The following is a 22,739-nucleotide window of genomic DNA, read 5'->3' on the forward strand; positions in this document are numbered from 1 at the left end:
GGTGCCCATCACCACACCCAATCAGTTTTAGAGATGGGGTCTCACTCTTGCTCAGGCTGGTCTCAAACTCCTGAGCTCAAGTGATCCACCTGCATAGGCCTCCCAGAGTGCTAGGATTATAGGTATGAGCCACCACACCCAGAACTCTTAACATGTCCTATGTGTGGCAGCGGCATTCTCTAACCTCTACACTTTTCTAAAAAGCATTATGTTTGGCCAGGTGCCAGCTACTTAGGAGTCTGAGGCAAAAGAATCACTTGAGCCCAAGAGTTTGAGGTTGCTGTGAGTTATGACGACAGAGCACTGTCCTGAGGGTGACAAAGTGAGACTCCGTCTCAAAAAATAAAAGATAAAATAAATAAAAATCATTCTGTTGACTTGGCAAATGTTAATGTTAGCTAGTGTGCCTTGATAATTTCATTTACTTCCTTACAAAAACATGAATTACCTTAGAGATTAATAGTTGTCCCGGAATTTTCTGGGACCATCCATTTGATCAAAATTGTTTATAGAGTGGTCACATGAGTTGGGAGGTGGTGCTAAGGAGGAGATTCTTCTTGCATTTTTATCAATATTGTTTTTACATCTTCCAGTCTATAGTTCTATTTTTATCATAATAGGGAACATATTATAATATATAGTTTCTGAAAGGATACACAAAAAACTGGAAACACTGGAATTATAATATGAACATATTATAATATATAGTCTCTGAAAGGGTACACAAAAAACTGGAAACATTCAACATTCATTATTCCAACATAGTGCTTTTTTTGTGAGTTTTAACTTATTTCTATTTTAAAATTTCAATATTAAGATATCCGGCTTGGCACCTGTGGCTCAAGTGGCTAAGGCACCGGCCACATATACCTAAGATGGCGGGTTCGAATCCAGCCCAGGCCTACCAAAACAACAATGGCGGCTGCAACCAAAAATAGCCGGGCGTTGTAGCAGGCGCTTGTGGTCCCAGCTACTTGGGAGGCTAAGGCAGGAGACTCACTTGAGCCCAGGAGTTGGAGGTTGCTGTGAGCTGTGATGCCACAGCACTCTACCCAGGGGGACCGCTTGAGGCTCTGTCTCAAAAAATATATATATTAAGATATCTGATTTTCAGCTGGGTACAGTGGCTCATCCCTGTAATTCTAGTACTCTGGGAGGCCAAGATGGATCGCTTAAGCTCAATTCAAGACCAGCCTGAGCAAGAGTGAAACCCCCTTCTCTACTAAAAATTAAAAAATTAGCTGGGTGTTGAGGTGGGCGCCTATACCCCAGCTACTTGGGAGGCTGAAGCAGGAGAATTGCTTGAACTCAGTAATCTGAGGCTGCTGTGAGCTAAGCTGATGCCATGGCTCTGTAACCTGGGACAATAGAATGAGACTCTATTTCCAAAAAAAAAAAAAAAATCTCATTTTCTTATCTCAGTAATAATAGAGCTGGCTTGGCCCCCATTGCTCAGTGGTTAGGGCACTGGCCACATACACCAGGGCTGGCGGGTTCGAACCCGGTCCTGGCCTGCTAAACAACAACAGCTACCAAAAAATAAATAAAATAGCCAGATGTTGTGGTGGGCACCTGTAGTCCCAGCTACTTGGGAGGCTGAGGCAAGAGAATTGCTTATGCCCAAGAGTTTGAGGTTGCTGTGAGCTGTGATGCCATGGCAGTCTACTGAGGGCAACATAATAAGACTCTCTCTCTCAAAAAAAAAAAAAAAACCTAATAGAGCTAATATTTGTTCATTGTAGGCAAGTTAGATGATACTAAAAGGAAGACAATTTAAAATACCCACAGTCCCACCACCTACTGCCTTATAAATATTCTTTAAGTACTTTTATTTTTACTGAAAAATACTAATAATAGCAGAATAAATACCTGTGTACCCAGTACCCGGGTTCTTTATATTTTAAACCTTTTTTTTATTTTATAAATTCCATTATTTTGTTTTCTTTCAATAGTGATATCTAAGCTGGTCCTCTTTACTTTATCTATCTTTCTATGTTATTTATTTATTTAGACTAGGCATATGGTACAAAGGAGTAGTCCTCTGGCTACCCAGTTCCCATCCTTGAAAGTAACCAGTGTTAACAGTTTTTTGTGTATCCTTTCAGAGACAATTTGTGCCTCTACATTATATATATATAATCTTTGTCTTTTCCTTTCCTGACACAATTGGTGCCACCTTTACACATCATTCTGTACCTTTTTTTTTTTTTTAAAACAATGTGATAGTTCTGAATTTCTTTAAAGCAGCTGCCTCATTACTATTAGGTACCTATTTTAAATTGCACATGAACTTTATGAGCACCCTGTATGATTGCAACATGATTTATTGAGTAAGTCCCATATTCATGGACTTTAAAGTGGTTTCTAATCTTGTTTTACATCTAATTACTTTATGAATAAGCTCGAAGGTGTGTCATTTGCAGTTATGCAAGTCTATCCATAGGATGGAGCCTTAAAAATATAGTTGCTGTTCAATGGTTTCTGCCTTTATAATTGTAATAGATTTTACCAAATTGCTTTCCATAGAGATTGTACTAGTTTGTTATTTCTGCCATTTACATTTATACTTATATTTGTGTTAGGAAAACCAGATTATCCAACTGGAAAAAAACTTTAAGTTAGATCCCAACCTCACAACACTAACAAGAATAAATTCTAGATGAATAAAAATTAAACATAAGAAAACATAGAAATAGGAGAAAATATAGAACAATATTTTTATAATTATATTAATATGACAAAAACTGAAGGGCCAGGCTGGGCATGGTGGCTCACATCTATAATCCTAGCACTCTAGGAGAATGGATTGCCTGAGCTCAGGAGTTTGAGACCAGCCTGAGCCATACATTGCCCGGCACTGTGGCGGGTGCCTAAAGTGCCAGCTTTCAAGAGGCTAAGGCAAGAGTATCTCTTGAGCCCAAGAGTTTGAGGTTGCTGTGAGCTGTGATGCCAGAGTACTCCACCGAGGGCTAATGAGACTCTGTCTCAAAAATAAATAAATAAAATATTTTTTAAAATCACAAAAGAATACAGACAGTATACTTCTATTTACATAAAAGATTTTTATAAAAGAAAGGCAAAAACAAGTAAGATATGATTTAAGATTCATACATGTGTGGGAATGCTATAAAAAACACTAAGAGGATGATAAATACAAATTAGTAAAGTGGCTACCTCTGAAGGGTGAGAGAAGGAGGCAGATGTATTTCAATTTCTGGAACATAGAGACTTTAAAGAAACAAGTCATTTATGTCACGTAAGCTCAGTGATAGTTTAATAGTTATTCACTTTAGTATTAATCTTTAAACTCTGCTTACACATTATATCCTCTCTCATATGCATGCTGTATTTTACATTGAAGACAAAAATAAATGTATGAGTAAAAATAACCAATTCCCAGAGGAAGAAACAGAAGTGCCATTTAATGGATGAAAAGGTAGTCTGCACCAATTGTAGAAATACACATGGAAATGCATTAGTTTTTCTAAAATTTTAGATGGGCAAAGATTGGTAAAGTCCAGAGTTAAGAATGTGGGGGAAATGAGCCCTCAAATGCAAATGTGAGTGGAAGAATTACCATCTTCACTCTGGAAAACTGTATGTTATATTGCTGTGTTCTAGGGTGAAGCTGAGTGAGGGGAGCTAGATTCTACTGTGTACTTACATTTTGTTGGGATATTATGAGGGTATATTACATTTATGATAAAAAGTTGATAAAGGTATTTTTAAATGGGTTAACAATTCAAATACATGTTTATTTTTTAGGAAGTCAAGCTCTTAGATTAATGTTCATCCTTAAGTTGCCATTTCATAAACTCGTTTTTATTTTTAGACTATGTTGTATTTAGTAAGTTAAAGGATATGATTTATGGGGTCTCAAAAGTTGGAAATGAAAATTTTTATCAATTTTTAGAATAATTAAGTTCCTAGTACACAGGGGGGAGAGCTGAATAGGGAAAGAGGGAGGGGTGGGGGTCAAGGGCTGTAGTACACCTTTGGCGGGGTGGGACACAAATATAAGAGGGTCCATATCTAACAAAAGCAATCAATGTAACCTGGTTCTATGTACCCTCAATGAATCCCCAACAATAAAAAAGAAAATTTTTTATCATTGAATAACATCTTGTCAGTCTTTCCATAAAGTGAAACAACTTTATTTATATTCAAATAGAGCTGCTAAAGAAAATGAGAAGGATGCATCAATTGACACCTCTCAGGTAATCTAGATTCAGCAATTTATCATTATCTTCTTCACCATCCTCATAATTATAGAGCATATAGAGAATTGTGTTTATTCCCTCTACAGAGGGTACTTGTTAAATGACCCTACTACATATAAATGGGACCACCTGATTCTTTTGCTCACCTATCATCTCATTGATTCTTTCATTTTTTCATTCATGTGTTCATTCATTCATAAAAACAGATCCTTCCTGGGTCACTGCTTTTTACCAGGCATTATGCTAGGCAAGGATAATTGGCCTTGAATAAAACAAATCCCAAACCTGTTCTCACGGAATTTGGAACCTATTGGGAAAGACACACATTGAGTCAATAATTACAAGCCTGAACAGTGTTATAAAAGGGTGCTATCAGAGAATGCAGCAGAAAACTGGGCCACAGTGAGGATCAGGAAAGACCTTCAGAAGGAAATACTGTTAAAGCTAAACCTGGTGCATTCGTATGCATTAGCTGGTCAAAAAGTTGGAGAAAGAATATTCCAGCTAGAGGGGACTGCATATTCACAGATTTTGAGGTAGAAAGGAAGAGATCTGAAGAAATGGAATATGCATACAGTATGTATTCCTTCTAGCTGGAGAAAGGCAAGCAAAGGAAAGGGTGGTTGGCGTGTAACAAGGCTAGACAAGTAGGCAGTTCTGTGGAGAGACATAATAATTCTCTAATTTGACAAATACTTGTTGAATGCATCCTGTGTGCTAGGCACTGTCCAAAGATTTGGTGGTACATCACTGAAAAAAATCTAAGTCCCCCATTTGTCATGGGACTTACCTTCCCAGCCATACTGTCTTCTGAGTCTGTCCTAAAAGCAAAGGAAGACTGTGGAAAGGCTCTAAGCAGCAGAGGCACATGGTATTATTTCTGTTTTTAAAAGATTATTTTGCTGAATTATGAAGTATGGACACTACAGAAGTCTTGTCTTCATCCAGAGCCACAAGTATCTTCAAAGGAGCCCTGACGGTAGCTATGGCCACTTGAAATGGTGAAAAATATTTTCAGTGCATTAAGGGCAAATGCTTCTTCCTTTTGGGAACTGGCGCACATTGATAAACTTAAGAAAGGGTCATTTTTCCATTCCCAAATAGAGTAGATAATGGCAACTAAGGCATATCATCTTACACAGTTTGGTGACGATAGTCAAATCAGCTTTTGGGAGATGGCTAATTATATAGCTTAGGTAGTAGTTTTAAGGCACAGACCCCTTTGCAAGAATCTAATGAAAATTATGACCATGTTGGGGACAATTAAAATTTTTCTACCTGTTTGAGGGAGTAAATGAACTCTTAAGCTGATCTGTGGTCCCCAAGATAATAACCTCTGCATTAAGTATTCAGGTGTGAAAAAACACGTGCAGGCATGCTTTACAAAAAGTTTAATTATAGAAAGACAACATAGAAATGGACAAGGAACTTATTTAAAAGAAAAATACATTTCATACACACAATTTTTAAAAAAAAACACATTTTATTCCATTGGGGAAAGAAGATTTTTGTAGAGCTGAGAAGGTTTATAGTTCAAAAGAAGGTTTTATGTATGGATCTGAGCAGTTATTGCTGTCCCAGCTGACTCCTCAAACTAGCATAAGACTATCGCCAGTAGATTGCCTAATTGAAAAGGGTGAAAGTGCTTGTCTCTGCATAGGGTCTCTCAAAGCAGACCTAAGTTATTTGATTCTAAATGTTTTGCCTCACATGTTTACAAGAAAAAAAAAAACTTTAATTCTTACATTTCCAAAGACTGAATTTTTTCAAAGTGCTTTTTACATCATTTTGGTTGATGTAAATTTATGTCAAAGAATATAACAGTTTCTCAAAGAACTAAACATAGAATAAAATATGATCCAGCAATTCCACTTTTGGGTATATACCCAAAAGTGAAGGCAAGGACTCAGATATTCACACTCCCATGTTCCTAGCAGCATTATTCATAGTAGCCAAAAGGTGGAAGCAACCGTGTGGTCATTGACAGATGAATGCATAAATAAAATGTAGTGTGTGTGTGTATACACACACACATAATGGAATATTATTCAGCCTTAAAAAGGAAGAAAATTCTGATAGATGCTACAAAAAAGATGAAACTTGAGAAGTGAAATAAGCCAGGCACAAAGGACAAATACTATATGATTCCACTTCTATGTAAAATTCATACTCAGATTCATACAGAGAGAAAGTAGAATGGAGTTGCCAGGGATGGGGAAAGGGGGAAATGGGGAACCGTTGTTTAATGGGAAGGGAGGTTTGATTTGGGAAGATGATAAACTTCTAGAGATGGATGATGGTTGCACAATCAGATGATGTACTTGCTGCCACTGAACTGTATACTTGAAAATGGTTAAAATGGTAAACTTTATGTTGTGTATATCAACATAATAACATAACCACTATAAAAATATATACTCATGCGAGCAGTGGTTCATAAGGATGTTTGCTGACATTTATATAGAACATAAGATTTGATTTGTTAAATGTGCTGACATCACAAACCGATCTTCTAAAGGATGAACTCAGGTGCTCTGTTTTGTTTTTTTAACAATCCAAGTAAAAGATGCTATCCTGGTAACCACATTTGCTGTAATTTATAAACTCAGTTTTCTCCCTTTTTTGTACCAACAGGAAAATCAAGAGAATCTAGGCCTGTGGGAAGAGAAATGTGGAAATTTTGTGGATGTCAAAGCTAATGGTAAAATTGAAACTGGTACTAGTATTAAAACAGATCATTCCAAAATGCTAAATATCTCTATCTAAAAGTCCCTTGATCTTTGGCACCTAAAACAAGTGACTTTGGTAAGGTGAACAGCAACCTCAGATTTGAGTCTCCTCTTCTTCAATAATACATTGACACAGAGAAATATCAATCATGTTTTTTGTGGGGAGTGTGAGAGAAGTTCAGGCCTCCTGGATCCTGTGGTCTCACAGAGGGCGTGGTCAGCACACTGCTTGTGACATCCAGTAGATCAGATAATACAAATTCCATGTTCTGTTTTTATAATAAGCGAGAAACCAAATTCTAGAGTTCATCAGCCCCAACATTCCAAGCCAGGGGTTCTGAGCCATTTCCAGGCCTCATCATTCACATGGGTACCACATGCCCATCTGTGACGTTTGTCACTAGACTTAGTGATTGGGGGTTGGGAGAACAGTTTGTCTCTTTAGGAGATACCTTCAGATACTTGGGACTTATTTTGTTAGAGAAACACTCAACTTTCCTCCTTACTCCTCCCTACCCTGCAGAATAACAAACTCTCTAACTCCTTTGGCATCTATATCCGCAGCATAGTGCAGTGATCAGAGCTGACAGAATCCCCAAAATTTATAAGTAGGGGAGGATCTCAGACTTTCCTTTCTGTAATATCATAATATTTTTAAAATTTCCCTGTAGCACCCCTTTTCTGTTTGGGGGGTTTCGTTCTTTTAAGATTTCTGATTAATATTAAGGTACAGACCATTAGTTTATATAATTTACAGGTGACAGGTAAAAATCAGAGTTGTAGTGGTGTCCTGTACCCAGGAAGTGTGAGTATCCTGGGTTGAATACAGTTGAATACAAAATGAATTCAATACATATCCATGCGTTGAATCCATTGGGTGGGAAGCCACTGAGTCCCCCTTCCCCCTCCCTCTTCTTGAATGTAATTGAGCTTTTCTCTCTTGTGGGTCTGTAATTGTCAGTCTCCTAATTTCAAACTGGTATTGAGTACACGTGATGCTTGTTTTTCCAATCTTGTGATACTTAAGAGAATGTTCTCCGAATCCATCCAGGTTGTTACAAAGGATGCAAAATTCCCACTTTTTTAAGAGATGAATAGCATTCCATGGTACACATATGCCATGGTTTATTAATCCAGTCATGTGTTGATGGGCACTTGGGTTGTTTCCACATCTGTGTGCTTGTGAACTAAATGGCTATGAACATTCTAGTGCAATGTCCCTGTGGTAAAATGTCTTTTTGTTTGGGTAAATGCCTAGTAGCAGGCCAAATGGTAGGTCTACTTTTATTTATTTATTTAGAGACAGAGTCTCACTTTGTCACCCTTGGTAGAGTGCAGTGGCATCATAGCTCACAGCAACCTCAAGCAATTCTCTTGTCTCAGCCTCCTGAGAAGCTGGGACTACAGGCACCCACTACAATGCCCAAATATTTTTTTTAGAGACAGGGTCTCGCACTTACTCAGGCTGGTCTCGAACCTGTGAGCTCAGGAAATACTCCCACTTCGGCCTCCCAGAGTGCTAGGATAGCATACTTTTAGTTCTTTGAAGATTCTCCATACTTGTTTCCATAGAAGCTGTACTAGTTTGCAGTCCCACCAACAGTGTATGAGTGTTCCCTTCTCTCTGTACCCACGCCAGCAACTGTTGCTTTGGGACTTTGTAATGTGCGCCATTCTCACTGAGCTTAAGTGATAAGCTGGTTTTGATTTGTAGCACCCCTTTCCACAAACTTCTACAAACAAGGATCATTTGATGTCAAATATTAACCATAAATTTAGTCCATATTATATCTCCTAATTACTTGCATTTTTTCATAGCTCTAAAATAATTGTTAATAAAGGAATTTGTCTCTTTGGCTAAAGGAAATTTATATATACATTTTGTCACAGGGGAGGAGTATTTTCAGAAGCCAGGTAAGGCCTGACTGGTGCCCTTGACGTTATGTTCCCTAGACAGTCACAGATGAGCTGGCAGTAAGAAGTGACTGGGGCCAGGCACAGTGGCTCAGGCCTGTAATCCTAGCAGTTTGGGGAGGCCGATCCAGCCGGATTGCTTGAGCTTTAGGGGTTCCAGACAAGCCTGAGCTAACAGAGGACCATGTCTACTAAAAACAGAAAAAATAGCTGGGTGTGATGGCACACGCCTATAGTACCAAGCTACTCACGAAGCTGATACAGGAGGATTGCTTGAACCCAGGACTTTGAGGTTGCTGTGAGCTAGGGTGAGGCCATGGTACTCTAGCCCAGGCAATAGAGCCAGACTCTGTCTCAAAAAAAAAAAAAAAGTGATCATGGGCGGCACCTGTGGCTCAAAGGAGTAGGGCGCCGGCCCCATATACAGGATGTGTTCAAACCTGGCCCTGGCCAAAAACTGCAAAAAAAAAAAAAAGTGATCAGGTGGGAGACACCCAGTCATTCATCGAATGGCGATTAAAAGTGCTCAATATCCTTTACTTCCTAAGACAAAGACATATGCAATATATCTTAGCAGTATGTTGATTAGGGAAGACTCTAACACTTGTAACCATATTTTACAGGTAGAAAAGAGACTTACTATAAATGAGGATACTGAGAGCTTCAGCACACAACTAAGGCAACATAAGTAATAAATAACAACTTTGCCTTATACGTTTTTGTATCCCCACAACACCTGAATATACGGAGTCAGTACACAGTGTTTGTTGATTGGAATATGCTTGGGCCTTGTAACTCCTAGTTTAGTCATCTTGCTACACTCATAGTTAACTGATCTTTAATTAATTAAGCTATTCACAAGCAAAATTCAATCAGTATCCCGGTCTCTGCAGGTCCAACCTCCATTGGTTTGGATTTCTCCTTGCATGGATTTGAGCATCTATATGGGATCCCACAGCATGCAGAATCACACCAACTTAAAAATACTGGGTAAGTACATCCTTCATGTTCACATGGATGGAGCTGGAGAATGTTCTTCTGAGCAAAGTATCACAAGAATGGAGGAAAAAGTATCCAATGTACACACCCCTATTATGAAACTAATTTAAACCTTTTTATATGAAAGCTATAACCAAATAGCCTAAGAATATGGGGAGGGGAAGGGAGAAGGGAGGGGGGAATGGGTGGAGGGAGGGGGTTTGGAGGGATTACTTCTGAGGTTTACCTTATAGGGGTACAGGTGAATCTTTCTAAGAGTAGAATGTGAACGTTTTAAAGCAATAACTGAGAAAATGACATGAAGGCTGTGTTGACCAGTTTGATGGAAGTATTTCAGATTGCATGTGAAAACCCCACACTGTACCCCAGAAGTGCATTAATGTACATAGTTACCATTCAAGAAAAAAAAAAAAAAATACTGGGTAAGTGAAAACAATTCGTACAAGAGGCTCTAGTTTCTGGCTTGAAAAGATATGAAAGAACTTTTGTGAGATGTCTGAGCCAATCCTAATGTGTGGTGCCAAGCCTTTTGTCCTTGATACTGCTTGTGACTCTCCAAGAACTTCCTTGAAGGATCACCCAGAGCAGTGGCTTTCAACTTTTATTTTTATTTTTTGGTAAAAGGAGACAATTATAAAAGACTGTAATACTGAACCTAAAAGGACAGAGGAAGGAAAAATGTGGAGCTGCAGGGATATAAGCAGGGAGAGATCTTTATCTCTGGATTTTGCTTTCACCTCCTTTCCAGAACCCTGGGAGAATATACTGTGAAAAATCACTGACCTAGAAAAAGGCTTTCACTGAAAGGGGACAGCGAGCCGGAGAATGGAAAAGTGTGGCATCTCATGTCACTTTCAACAATCTCAGGAAAACTATTTCAGACTAAAGTTGTTGATAAATAGTTGTCAGAAGTACCAGATGAAAAGGAAACAAAACCAAAGAAAACCAGAGTCTAATGAAGCTTGCCAGGTTCAGGAGCTGTTCACTTGACGGGCCAGCATAGTGACAAGTCTGTCAGAAACTGTGCTGCTCTCACACCAGCCAGGCCTCTGTGCTCCCCACTCCCAATTCGGTTGCCGCTGTCTCCCTGCTATGCACCGTGGAAGTCTGTTAGGACACTATCCTTTTGTTGTAGCTGTAGAGAAACACTCACAAAATTTGTCAATGGGGCCAGGCATGGTGACTCACCCCTGTAATCCTAGCACCCTGGGATACTGAGGCAGGCAGATCACTTGAGCCCACCCGTTGGAGACCAACCTGAGCAAGAGAGAGACCCCTGTCTCTACCAAAAATAGAAAAACTAGCTGGGCACTGTGGCAGGTGCCTATAGTCCCAGCTTCTTGGGAGGCTGAGGCAACAGGATCGCCTGAGCCCAAGAGACTAAGGTTGCTGTGGACTATGATGCCATGGCAGTCTACCCACAGTGACAGAGTGAGAGTCTGTCTCAAAAAAACAGGAAAGAAAAGAAATCTAAGGTGAGATCATACATGCCAATTTTCTCAGGTAGGGGTAAGGAATTAAAGGAGGAGAATCACATTCACCCAGGTTGGGTCAGGAAAACCTTAGAGAAGTCGCAGAGTTGTGCATTGAAAGCTGCATAGGACCTAAGTGTTTTCAGGGGAGAGTTGGAGCTATTCTGTTTGTCGGTAATACATGCACAATGACAGTCAGTGATAATCCCTTCTGTGTTTCAGTGATGGAGATGCTTACCGTCTTTATAACCTGGATGTCTATGGATATAAAATACATGACAAAATGGGCATTTATGGTTCAATACCTTATCTCCTGGCCCACAAACTGGGCAGGACTATAGGCATTTTCTGGCTGAATGCCTCAGAAACACTAGTGGAAATCAATACAGAGCCTGCAGTAGAGGTGAGCTATGGATCGTGGCTGCATGTCACACTTACAGAGGAAACATAACCACTGCTGTGTAAGCACAACTCTTGTCTTCGTGGTGGCAGTTCTCTGCCACCAAGGGCTTTGAAGTGTAATAGGTAAATGTCAGTAGTGTCCACTAAAAGAACTTGCATATGAATGGATGTAGGTCTTAGGTTGGAGGGAAATTTCTCAAAATTTTATTCCATTCCTTTTCCAGTATTCACAGACCCAGATGGGTTCAGTGGCTGCTAAGCAAAAGGTCAGATCTCGAACTCACGTCCACTGGATGTCAGAGAGTGGAATCATTGATGTTTTTCTGCTGACAGGACCTACACCTTCTGACATCTTCAAGCAGTACTCTCACCTTACAGGTATTTGCTTGTGGAAGCACCAGTTTCTAGTTCTGTTATATATTTTTTCTAATTGTTACATATCCTCTCTCCCATATATCATCCCTGTTAGTTAATATCTTTTGCTCATTATGTGGAATTTATAAACAACTTACCCAAGAATTTTAAATAGAAAGCACTAAACTGTTACTGTTCTTCCTTTTGCAATTCCCATGTGGGACTTCAGCCTCTGACTACTAGGTGATCAGTTTTCTGTCAAGGGGCCTACTCAGTATCCTTTACCCTCCCTAATCCTCCCTAACTCTGGATGGCTGAATGTAATACTATCTTTTGTGCTTGACTTTTTCGTGCTCTTAAAATCAGCTTTCTTCTAAGCAAATCTCCATCTACTCTATAAAAATGGAAATGGAAGGAAGAAACAACATTGCCAAATCTTTCAAAAAGAAAACAACAGCAAAAAGACACAACTCAATTCTAAAATGAGCAAAAGACTTGAATGGACATTTCTCCAAAGAAAATATATACACAGACGACAAGCACACAAAAAGATTCTCGACATCATTAATAATTAAGAGAATGGGCTCGGCGCCTATAGCTCAACCGGCTAAGGCGCCAGCCACATACACCTAAGGTGGCGGGTTTGAATCCCCAGCCCGGACCCGCCAAAACAACAATGACGGCTGCAACCAAAAAATAGCCGGGCGTTGTGGCGGGCGCCTGTAGTCCCAGCTACTTGGGAGGTGGAGGCAGGAGACTCGCTTGAGCCCAGGAGTTGGAGGTTGCTGTGAGCTGTAATGCCACGGCACTCTACCCAGGGGGACAGCTTGAGGCTCTGTCTCAAAAAAAAAAATAATAATAATAATAATAATTAAGAGAATGTAAATCAAAACCGCGGTGAGATGCTACTTCACATTCACTAGGATAGCTAAATCACGAAAATGGAAAATGTTAAGTTTGATGAGATGTGGAGAAATTAGAACCTCATACATTACTGGTAGAAATGTAAAATGGTTCAACCACTGTGGAAACAGGTATACCTAAAAAAGTTAAATGTGGAATTACCATATGACCCCGTGTAATAGCTAATTGTGTCAACTTGGCGAGGCCATGGTAACCAGATATTTAGTTAAATACCAGTCTAGATGTCACTGTTAAGATATTTTTAGATATAATTAACATTTAAATGAGTAGGCTTTGAGTTTAATCAGTTGAAAGTCTTAAGAGAAAAAGACTGAGTTTCAACCAGTTAGTATTAGGCAAATATCCCAAAATCAAAAAAATCTGAAATCCTAGGCTTTGCTCAGTTGTTTCCCATCCCTTCCCCTGCAATTTTGTGGCTTTATTCCTTTTTTCTTTTCTTTTCCTTTTTTTCTTTTCTTTTCTTTTTTTTTTTTTTTTTTTTTTCCGCTCTGTTGCCCTGACTAACATGCCATGACACCATCATAGTGCACAGCAACCTCAAACTCCTGGGCTCAAACGCTTCTCCTGCCTCAGCCTCTCGAGTAGCTGGGTGCCCACCACAAGGCCCAGTGAATTTTTCTGTATTTTGGAGATGGGGTCTCACTCAAGCTCAGGCTGGTCTTAAACGCCTGAGCGCAAGAGGTCTTCCCACCTCAGCCTCCCAAAATGCTAGAATTACAATGTGAGCCACCTTGCCCAGCCCCTTTTTCTTTTCTTCTTGATTTTCTTTTCTTTTCTTCTTGACTTTAGGAGAAGGAGGTAAATGCATGTGGCTGACCTGAAGTCCTTCCTGTATGTATCAGTAAACATTTTGATGATAATTTCCTGACAATCCTTCTTTTTTTTTTTTTTCTGAGACAGAGTCTCACTTTATTGCCCTCCATAGATGCCGTGGCATCACAGCTCACAGCAACCTCAAATTCTTGGGCTTAAGCGATTCTCTTGCCTCAGCCTCTGAAGTAGCTAGGACTATAGGCGCCCACCACAACGCGGGCTATTTTTTAGTTGCAGTTGTCGTTGGTTAGCAGGCCTGGGTCAAGTTCGAACCCACCACCACCGGTGTATGTGGACGGTGCCCTGCCAACTGAGCTACGGGTGCCGCCTCTGTGTGCATTTTTCTTCTGCTGGTCTCTCTCACTCTGTGACACCCTGGATGTTTATTTTTAATGTTTAAAAAGCCTGTTATGTACATCTCTGCCTCTGCGTCTTGTCTATTCCCTGTGCCTGAAATGCTCTATCTCTTCTTCCTACTAACTCTATGTTATACTCCTACTTATTCATCGAGGCCCAAACCAAGCGTTAACTCTTCTGTGAAGCTTTTCATCAGTCCACTGTTCAGGCAGTCAGAATGTATTAACCTCCGATCACACTAGCAGTCATAACTCTCGGCAGAGCAGTTTATTTATATGCTGGTCTCATCAGCCAAATTGTCACTTCTTCCACAGCTGGGCCTGCACTTTCTCCTCCTTGATATTTTAAGTACAAAGCTGCCTGTAGATGTTCAGGAAATGCTTATTAAACAAGTAATGATTATCATGGTGACAGGTGACTCAGTTGTCATCTTCCTCTTTTAGGCGCCCAAGCCATGCCCCCTCTCTTTTCCCTGGGGTACCATCAGTGCCGCTGGAACTATGAAGACGAGCAGGATGTGAAAGCAGTGGATGCAGGATTTGATGAGCATGATATTCCTTACGATGTCATGTGGTTGGACATAGAGCACACCGAGGGGAAGAGGTACTTTACCTGGGACAAAGAAAGATTCCCAAACCCCAAAAGGATGCAAGAGCTGCTCAGGAGCAAAGGACGCAAGGTAAAATAAGCGAACACTTCTGAACCTGTTAACTGCAAAGCTTTTCAAAATTTTTTGAACCCACCCTGGCACATTAGTGGAGGAAAACCATCTGATAGCAAATGGCCGGAAAATAGTACCTTCCAGTGTAATTGCACCTGGAATAACAGAGCACATGAATGCTGAAAAGATGGTCATAAGAGAATAACACAATTAAATTCCAGTGGGGAAATGGGGGAGGAGAGAAGGGAGAGAGGAGAAGAGGGGGCAATTATTGTGTCCCCACCTAATGGGCACGAGGTAAAGGTATATGACACATCTCCAGGGTGAGGGGCACAACGACAACAGGGACTTTACCACACTTTATTTTATTTATTTATTTTTATATAAAACATGTAATTTATTGGTCTTTTGGGGGGAATTAGGTGCATCACCACCTTATCACAGCCGAGCCATTAATCTTGTAGCTTCATCAACATTAAGTAGTTCACTTTCATGATGCCACAGGAATCAATTCTTTCTGCACAGGTTCAAGAGAAAGGTCTTTTGATAAGTGTGCACATTCCTTTTCTACATTTACGAAAGCTTTATTTACTCTGTTAACTTTTTCATCATTCGTAACATTTATCTTCTTAAGAATAAGTGGTAACTGGTTTTGCTTTGTTTGTAGCCTTGAAGTTTTTTTGGCTGGCTATGTGAAATACATTACTGGACTTCTGCCCTCTGAATTTGTTCTTTGCCAATGTTAGACATTTGATATCCATGTGCAACTTCCTAGAGTCCTGATGATGTCCTGGAGGTGCACTTAAGATGAGCTTTAAAGGAGGGGTCTCTAACTAGTAGGGAAGCTGGGGATGGGAGGAGAGGGCAATGCAGCCAGAGGATGTAGCATCACAGGGTGTTTGGAAACAGTGCACCAGATCATTTGGCAAAAAAACAGGTGTGTGAAGGTTTAAATAATGGGGGATCTGACTGGAAAGGTTGGGACCTTTTCATAGACTGCTTTCTATGCATTTGGAGACCTTACAAGTTTTTGAATAAGGGGTTAATATCCAGAATATATAACAAACTCCTACAACTCAGCAATAACAACAACAACAACACAAACAATTAAAAAATGGGCTAAGAACTGGAATAGACATTTCTGCAAAGAAGATAAACCCAGCACATGAAAAGATACTCAGCATTACTAAATATTAGGAAAATACAAATCAAAACAACAATGAAATAACCACTTTATACCATTAAGGTGGCTACTACTTAAAAAAAAAAAAAACAAGAAAATCACAAGGAGTACTGGCAAGGATATAGAGAAATTAGAACATTTGTGCATTGTTGGTCAGAATGTAAAACAATGCAGCTGCTATGGAAAATAGTATGGCAGTTCCTCAAAAAAATTAAAGATAGAATTACCATATGATCCAGCAATTCTCCTTTTGGGTATATACCCAAAGCAGGAACTTGAACAGGTATTTGCACACCCATGTTCACAGCAGCGCTAGTCACAGTAGCCAAAAGGTGGACGCAACCCATGTGTCGATGGACAGATAAACAAAATGTGGTGTAAACATCAGAAGGACATTCTAATACATGCTACAATATGGATGAACCTTGAGGACATCTGTTAAATTAAATAAACCAGTCACAAAAAGACCAAAATACTATAGGATTCCACTAATCTGAAGGAAATGAAGTAGTCAAATTCATAGAGATAGAAAATAGAGTGGTAGTTGCCAGGGGCTGGAAGGAGGGAATGGAGAATTATTGTTAATGGGTATAGAGTTTTGTTTCTCAAGATGAAAAGAGTTCTGGAGATCAGTCGCAAAATAATGTGAATGTACATACCCAATAGTACTGAAGTGTACACTTCAAAATGGCCAAAATGGTAAATCTTACATTATGTGTAATTCACCACAATTTAAAATTTTAAAAAAGCTTCCGAGCAATGGAGAATTAACTTTAGTTAGTATGTAGGATGGACAGGAATAGAGATGAGGGCCATGTGCTGTGGCCCACGTCTGTGGTCCCAGCAACTTAAGAAGCCAGGATTAATTCAACCCAGGATTGTGAGACCAGCCTGGGCATAGACTCTGTTTCTAAAAAGGAACATGTTTTGTTTTGTTTTGTTTTCTGAGACAGAGTCTCACTTTGTGCCCTAGATAGAATGCTGTGGCATCCTAGCTCACAGCAACCCCAAACTCTTGGGCTCAAGCGATATCCTTGCCTCATCCTGAGTACTGAGACTACAGGAGTCTGCCACGACGCCGGACTAGTTTTTCTGTTTTTAGCAGAGACAGGATCGCACTATTGCTCAAACTGGTCTCGAACTCCTGAGCTCAAGCAATCTACCCTCTTCCACCTCCCAGAGTGCTGGGATTGTAGGTATGAGCCACCATGCCCAGGCTGGAACATGATAATTTTTAGAAAAGGAATAGAGATGAGGAAAAAGGATTAAAGGTTGTTCTAGCCAAATAAAGTGGTATTGAGGCCCCAGACTAGGTGGAAGTGATGGTATAAAGGCTGGGAGAGATGCTTTTCTCAAACTTACTTTCTAACACGCCTGTGTCACTGCGCATATAAGAGTTGTTTTTAGCATGTTATTCTGTTTGTTCCATTAATGTTTGCTTGTATCATTCCAGTCATAACCTCTAAATGTCTAGGACAGTGGTTCTCAACCTTCCTAATGCCGCCACCCTTTAATACAGTTCCTGTGGGTCACGATGCACAGGTTGAGAACCGCTGGTCTAGGGAGCAAACTCCCTGCCTACGTAATCCTTTATGTACTGGCTCCAACATCCAGCAGCATGGACAGAAGCTTACGAAATGTTGTCTGAAGAACATGTATCGGTTAGGCAGCAATAATTATAAAAGCATTGGCCTGGTTTTGATATCAACTGAAATTTTCATAAGCACATAAAAGGTAGTTAATAGTTGTTTCTGAGTAAAACGTGAACCCCACAACTATGCCAGAAACATGTAATTGAATATGTAGGTGAACATATGTCTCGTATGAAACTGATGAGGTCGGCTTGGCGCCTATAGCTCAACCGGCTAAGGCACCAGCCACGTACACCTAAGGTGGCGGGTTCGAATCCCCAGCCCGGACCCGCCAAAACAACAATGACGGCTGCAACCAAAAAATAGCCGGGCGTTGTGGCGGGCGCCTGTGGTCCCAGCTACTTGGGAGGCGGAGGCAAGAGACTCGCTTGAGCCCAGGAGTTGGAGGTTGCTGTGAGCTGTAATGCCACGGCACTCTACCCAGGGGGACAGCTTGAGGCTCTGTCTCAAAAAAAAAAAAAAAAAGAAACTGATGAGGTCTTCACACTTTTGTGTCCTAACAGCTTGTGGTCATCAGTGACCCCCACATCAAAATTGATCCTGACTACTCAGTGTATGCTAAGGCCAAAGAACAGGGGTTCTTTGTGAGGAGCCGTGAAGGGGGAGACTTTGAAGGCGTGTGCTGGCCTGGTATGAAATCGCTTTATACAATTCCTGTTTCCACTTACTCAGTTCTAAGCGAAGAAGGCTGTGTGGCCACCATTCTCACTCTTGTAGATCTCACTTGCTCCTCCAGCTACATTTGAAGCACCTAATTTAAGGAAGATATGGTACTGCCTTCTTTTGTATCTTTCATAACACCTAGTGTAACATACTTTGTATACATTTATCAATAATTGAATGAATGAAAAATCACCAAAGCTCAGTGGCATGCTGTTTCTCTAAGTAGATAGAGATGAAGAGTGAGAGAATGAGAAAAGAGGAGAGGGAGAAAGTAAAAGGGGGTCCTAGAGGTTCTTCCCTTGTGATTTCTCTTTGCCCATCGTTTTTGACGCCCAGTTTTTTAGGAATGAGCTGAGCAGCCTCTGGAAAGTATGAATTTTTCATTTCAAAAGTTATTAAGCACTATATCCTAGCATTCTAGCATAAATCCATGCACTATAGAGAACCTTTTTTTTTCCCCTTATACCACTTGAATACATTTCTCTTTAAGAGCCAAGGGGCCACTATAGGATATTTGCTGTTCTTCCTTGGGCTGTCTTAGGCCGTTAGTGAGGGACAGACTCCATCCTGATGCTTATTCATTGCATTCCTGGCCCTCTGGTGTTGAAAGTTCTGGTGATTGTCACTGTAGCCCAACAATGCCTTTATTCGCATCACACCAGCCCTCTATCAGCTTTCATTTGTGTGTAAGGTGCCGTTGATTTCCCAGCTCTCACTTCCTCTTTACATCTTCCCAGAGGCACCGCTCCTAACAGGCTGTCTGCTATTCTGCTTCTACAGGTCTCTCCTCTTACCTGGATTTCACCAATCCCAAGGTCAGAGAGTGGTATTCAAGTCTTTTTGCTTTTCCTGCTTATCAGGTTGGTTTAAATTCTTTTGATCTTTTCTAGTTACTTGAAAGTGTGAAAAAAAGGGAAAAAGTGATTGAACAGAACTGTTCTGCTTCATTGCGTAGCTCTTGATATATAATGTTTATATGGAAAGGAAAAGATGGCCACCACATTACAGACTCTGGTGGTGCTGGGAGACGTGTCATGTATGTTACCAAGTGTATAAAAGCTGTGATTTTGACCTCTAGGATAATGGACTCTGTGATATATCAAAGTACTTTATAAAATAGATTTATTGTATTTTCAAATGACTATGTATGGTTTTACAAGGTAGAATTCTGTGGCTATCACTTAAAGGTGATATTACATGTGAAAATAGCTTACAAATAATATGTCATTAAAACTGAAGCATAAAGACAAATCAATTGCTAAAAATATTATAAGAACCACAGAGAGAACTGGAGAAACCACATCTGGAGGTCATCCAGCCAATTGTGATGATACCTAGTGCAAATTGGTACTTAGCATGTGCCAAGTACTTTATGTGCAGTCTATGACTTATCTTCACAATAACCCTCTGAGGTTGGAATATAATTAAATCTGGTCCAGGATGAGGAAATTGAGGTACAGGGAAGTTTAAAAACTTGCCAAGGTCACCCATTTAGTAAGTGATGCAATCAATTTTGAACTTGGGTCTTTCTGTCTCCTAAACCCAGCTCTTTACTAATCAACTCTAGTTTCTGGGCACTCTGTAGTCAACTACTGGTAAACAACTCACAGCAGGGATAGATAAGCCTCGGGCCAAATCTGGCCATGCCTATCCATTTTCCTGTTGTCTGTGGTTGCTTTCACACCACTATGGCAGAGATCAGTAATTGAAAAAGAGACCTCGTGGCCTGAAAAGTTGGGAATATTTACTATCTGGCTCTTGACCCAAAAAATTTGCCAATACCTCTTTAAGGCAGTTAAATATTGGGAAACCATATAGGCTTGTTCAGAGAAGTACACATGTTTAGAAATATTGAAGGTAGAGAATCAAAAGAAAACAAGTAAGCCACCTCCACGTATTTGAAAGACTATCATGCGAGTGGGGCAGAAGAGGTATTCCTTATGTCCCAGAAGGCAAGGTAGGTGGGCCCGGTGAGGAATGACTTCAGAAAATAATGGAAGAACTGTGTGAAGGGCTCCCTGTCATGGTAGCTATTCAGTCAAATGCTGAAAGACCAAGGATTCTATAAAAGGGATTTCAGCACCATGTTCACTAGATGACTCATGCCCCGTCCCACTCTAAATTGAACAATTTTATGTGGAACACAAAGTATAGATCGAGCTAACAGACTGGTGTCTTAGCTGTCAAGCCTTTCAAAGCATCAGAAGATAGAATCTTGTCATTGGTGGGTATCGTTGCCCTTAGTTGGAGTTGTAGTAGATGAGGGATGATAAGGAGCTTAATCGTGAACATTCACAAGCTTTCCTATAGGGCTTCTCCAGGGGCATCTTAGAGTGAACCTACTGGACAATATAAATTTCACAGACTATACAGTTTAGCATTCTTTCATTATCAACAAATATTTACTAAGAACTTTCTGTGGTCCAGGTACTGTTCGAGGTGTCTATTATGTCCCAAACAGACAAAATTCCCTGCTCTATGGAGCTTATAGTCTGGCAGTGGAGCAAAGGACAGAGCATAGATAACAAACATAATAAGTAAATATATTAAATGGGGTAGGAATGGGGGGTGGGGACAGCTGTCATAGAAACATCAATGTAGTAATATTATCATGACCCAGATTTACTTCCCAGGGATCTACAGACATACTCTTCATATGGAATGACATGAATGAGCCCTCTGTCTTTAGAGGGCCAGAGCAAACCATGCAGAAGGATGCCGTTCATCATGGCAACTGGGAGCACAGAGAACTTCATAATATCTATGGTTTTTATCAGGTAAAACGTGCAAAGAGAAAGCAGCTGGACTCGCGTGACCTGCCTTTTGGGCTAAAAGTTGTTTGCTTTTTAATAACTATACTGTACTGTTCATTTATTTCTCTTTGTGTGTCTTTTCTGACAATGGCAATGAGTCTTAGGTAGTAGCCTATACAAGACTGCGTCGTGTGTGTGTGTGTGTGTGTGTGTGTGTGTGTGTTTAAAGAGGATCTCACTACATTGCCCAGGCTTGTCTCAAACTCCAGGCTTCAATCAATCTTCTCACCTTGGCCTCTCAAAGTTCTGGGATTACAGGCATGAGCTACTACACCCAACCAAGGTTTTTTTGTTTGTTTTTTGTTTTTTGGAGTCAGAGTCTCTGTTGCCCTGGGTAGAGTGCTGTGGCATCATAGCTCACTGCAACCTCAACTCTTGGGCTTGAGCAATCCTCTTGGCTCAGCCTCCTGAGTAGCTATAGGCAGCCACCACAATGCCCCGTTAATTTTTCTATTTTTAGTAGAGATGGGGTCTTGCTTTTGCTCAGTCTGGTCTCGAACTCCTGAGCTCAGGCAATCCACCTACCTCAGCCTTCCACAGTGAACCTGATGAATTTTTAAATATTTTGAAATGACAACATAGAAACATCTACCTTAATAGTAGCCAGGAGTAAATGGCACTCACTTAATACTACTTCAAACTTTTATTGATGTAGGTAGTGTATAAATACGTAAACGAAAGTAATTAAACCAAATGTTTTAAAATTTCACAAATATCTAAATATAGTAAGTCTTACATTCATGCCAGGGGAGCAAGATTTGGAACCTGGATTTATTTTTTAAATGTAGAAAGCCTTCCTTATGTCCTTAGCCTTCTAAATAAAGGTGGTGTCTTTTATTTTTTAATTATATCCAAAAGATTTGGCTGTCATTTGTCCTAATTTGTACCCATGAATTCTTTGTTATTTTCAAAATATGACTGTATTCCTATGGCCCTCCCACCAATAGTTATTTTCCAATGGGAGCAACTGGCTAGAGATAGCACAGTTTTCAGATAGTGTGTTACTTCCTTAACAACCGTTACTATAATATCTGCAAGCTGCTCTAGTCAGAGAATTTTCTTATGTGGGCTTAGGCCAGTAACCTAACCTCTCTGAATCACAAATTTTTTTACCAATGAAAACTATGTGTCTCAGAAGTGGTTGTGATTCATATTACATGAAATTATATGTTTTTCATATTATAAAAAATTATAATATGCTTACTATTGTAAGATAAATGCTAGCTTAGTGTTTACTATTATTTCATTGTTTTTTTTTTGAGACAGAATCTCATTTTGTTGCCCAGGCTAGAGTGCCATGGCCTCAGCCTCCCAGAGTGCTGGGATTATAGGTGTGAGCCACCACACCTGGTCTCATTGTTACTGTATTTTTTTTTCCTCATTGCTGTTATTAAGCAAAGAAATTTTCCCATTCTTTTAATGGAAATTTAGAGTATTTCCATTAAATCATGAATTTTTTTGATGGATTAATTTTAATATTTTCCATTTCACATTTTCCTACCATTTACTTTTCGCATGTTAGATGCTTCCTGGGTATGTCTGCCCGATGCCCTAGTCTAGTTATTCTTTGAAATTCTTCTCCT

General features: G+C 40.0%; 1 protein-coding gene and 1 pseudogene across 2 annotated transcripts in view; one reads left to right on the forward strand and one right to left on the reverse strand.

The window, feature by feature from the left end:
• The window catches only part of GANC (glucosidase alpha, neutral C), a 60,657-nt gene that overhangs the window by 21,190 nt on the left and 16,728 nt on the right, over positions 1–22,739 (forward strand). For both annotated transcript variants that reach the window (XM_003791756.3, XM_023514292.1), the window contains 9 exons: positions 4,172–4,217; positions 6,855–6,921; positions 9,757–9,853; positions 11,557–11,737; positions 11,961–12,114; positions 14,628–14,863; positions 18,184–18,310; positions 19,124–19,203; positions 20,977–21,120. In XM_003791756.3, coding sequence (XP_003791804.1) covers positions 4,172–4,217; positions 6,855–6,921; positions 9,757–9,853; positions 11,557–11,737; positions 11,961–12,114; positions 14,628–14,863; positions 18,184–18,310; positions 19,124–19,203; positions 20,977–21,120 — 1,132 coding nt within the window. The remainder of the gene's footprint in view (positions 1–4,171; positions 4,218–6,854; positions 6,922–9,756; positions 9,854–11,556; positions 11,738–11,960; positions 12,115–14,627; positions 14,864–18,183; positions 18,311–19,123; positions 19,204–20,976; positions 21,121–22,739) is intronic.
• LOC105887144 lies at positions 15,284–15,606 on the reverse strand (annotated as a pseudogene).

Source organism: Otolemur garnettii, unplaced genomic scaffold (assembly GCF_000181295.1).
Source record: "Otolemur garnettii isolate 467f Iridium unplaced genomic scaffold, OtoGar3 scaffold00050, whole genome shotgun sequence".
Taxonomy (NCBI): domain Eukaryota; kingdom Metazoa; phylum Chordata; class Mammalia; order Primates; family Galagidae; genus Otolemur; species Otolemur garnettii.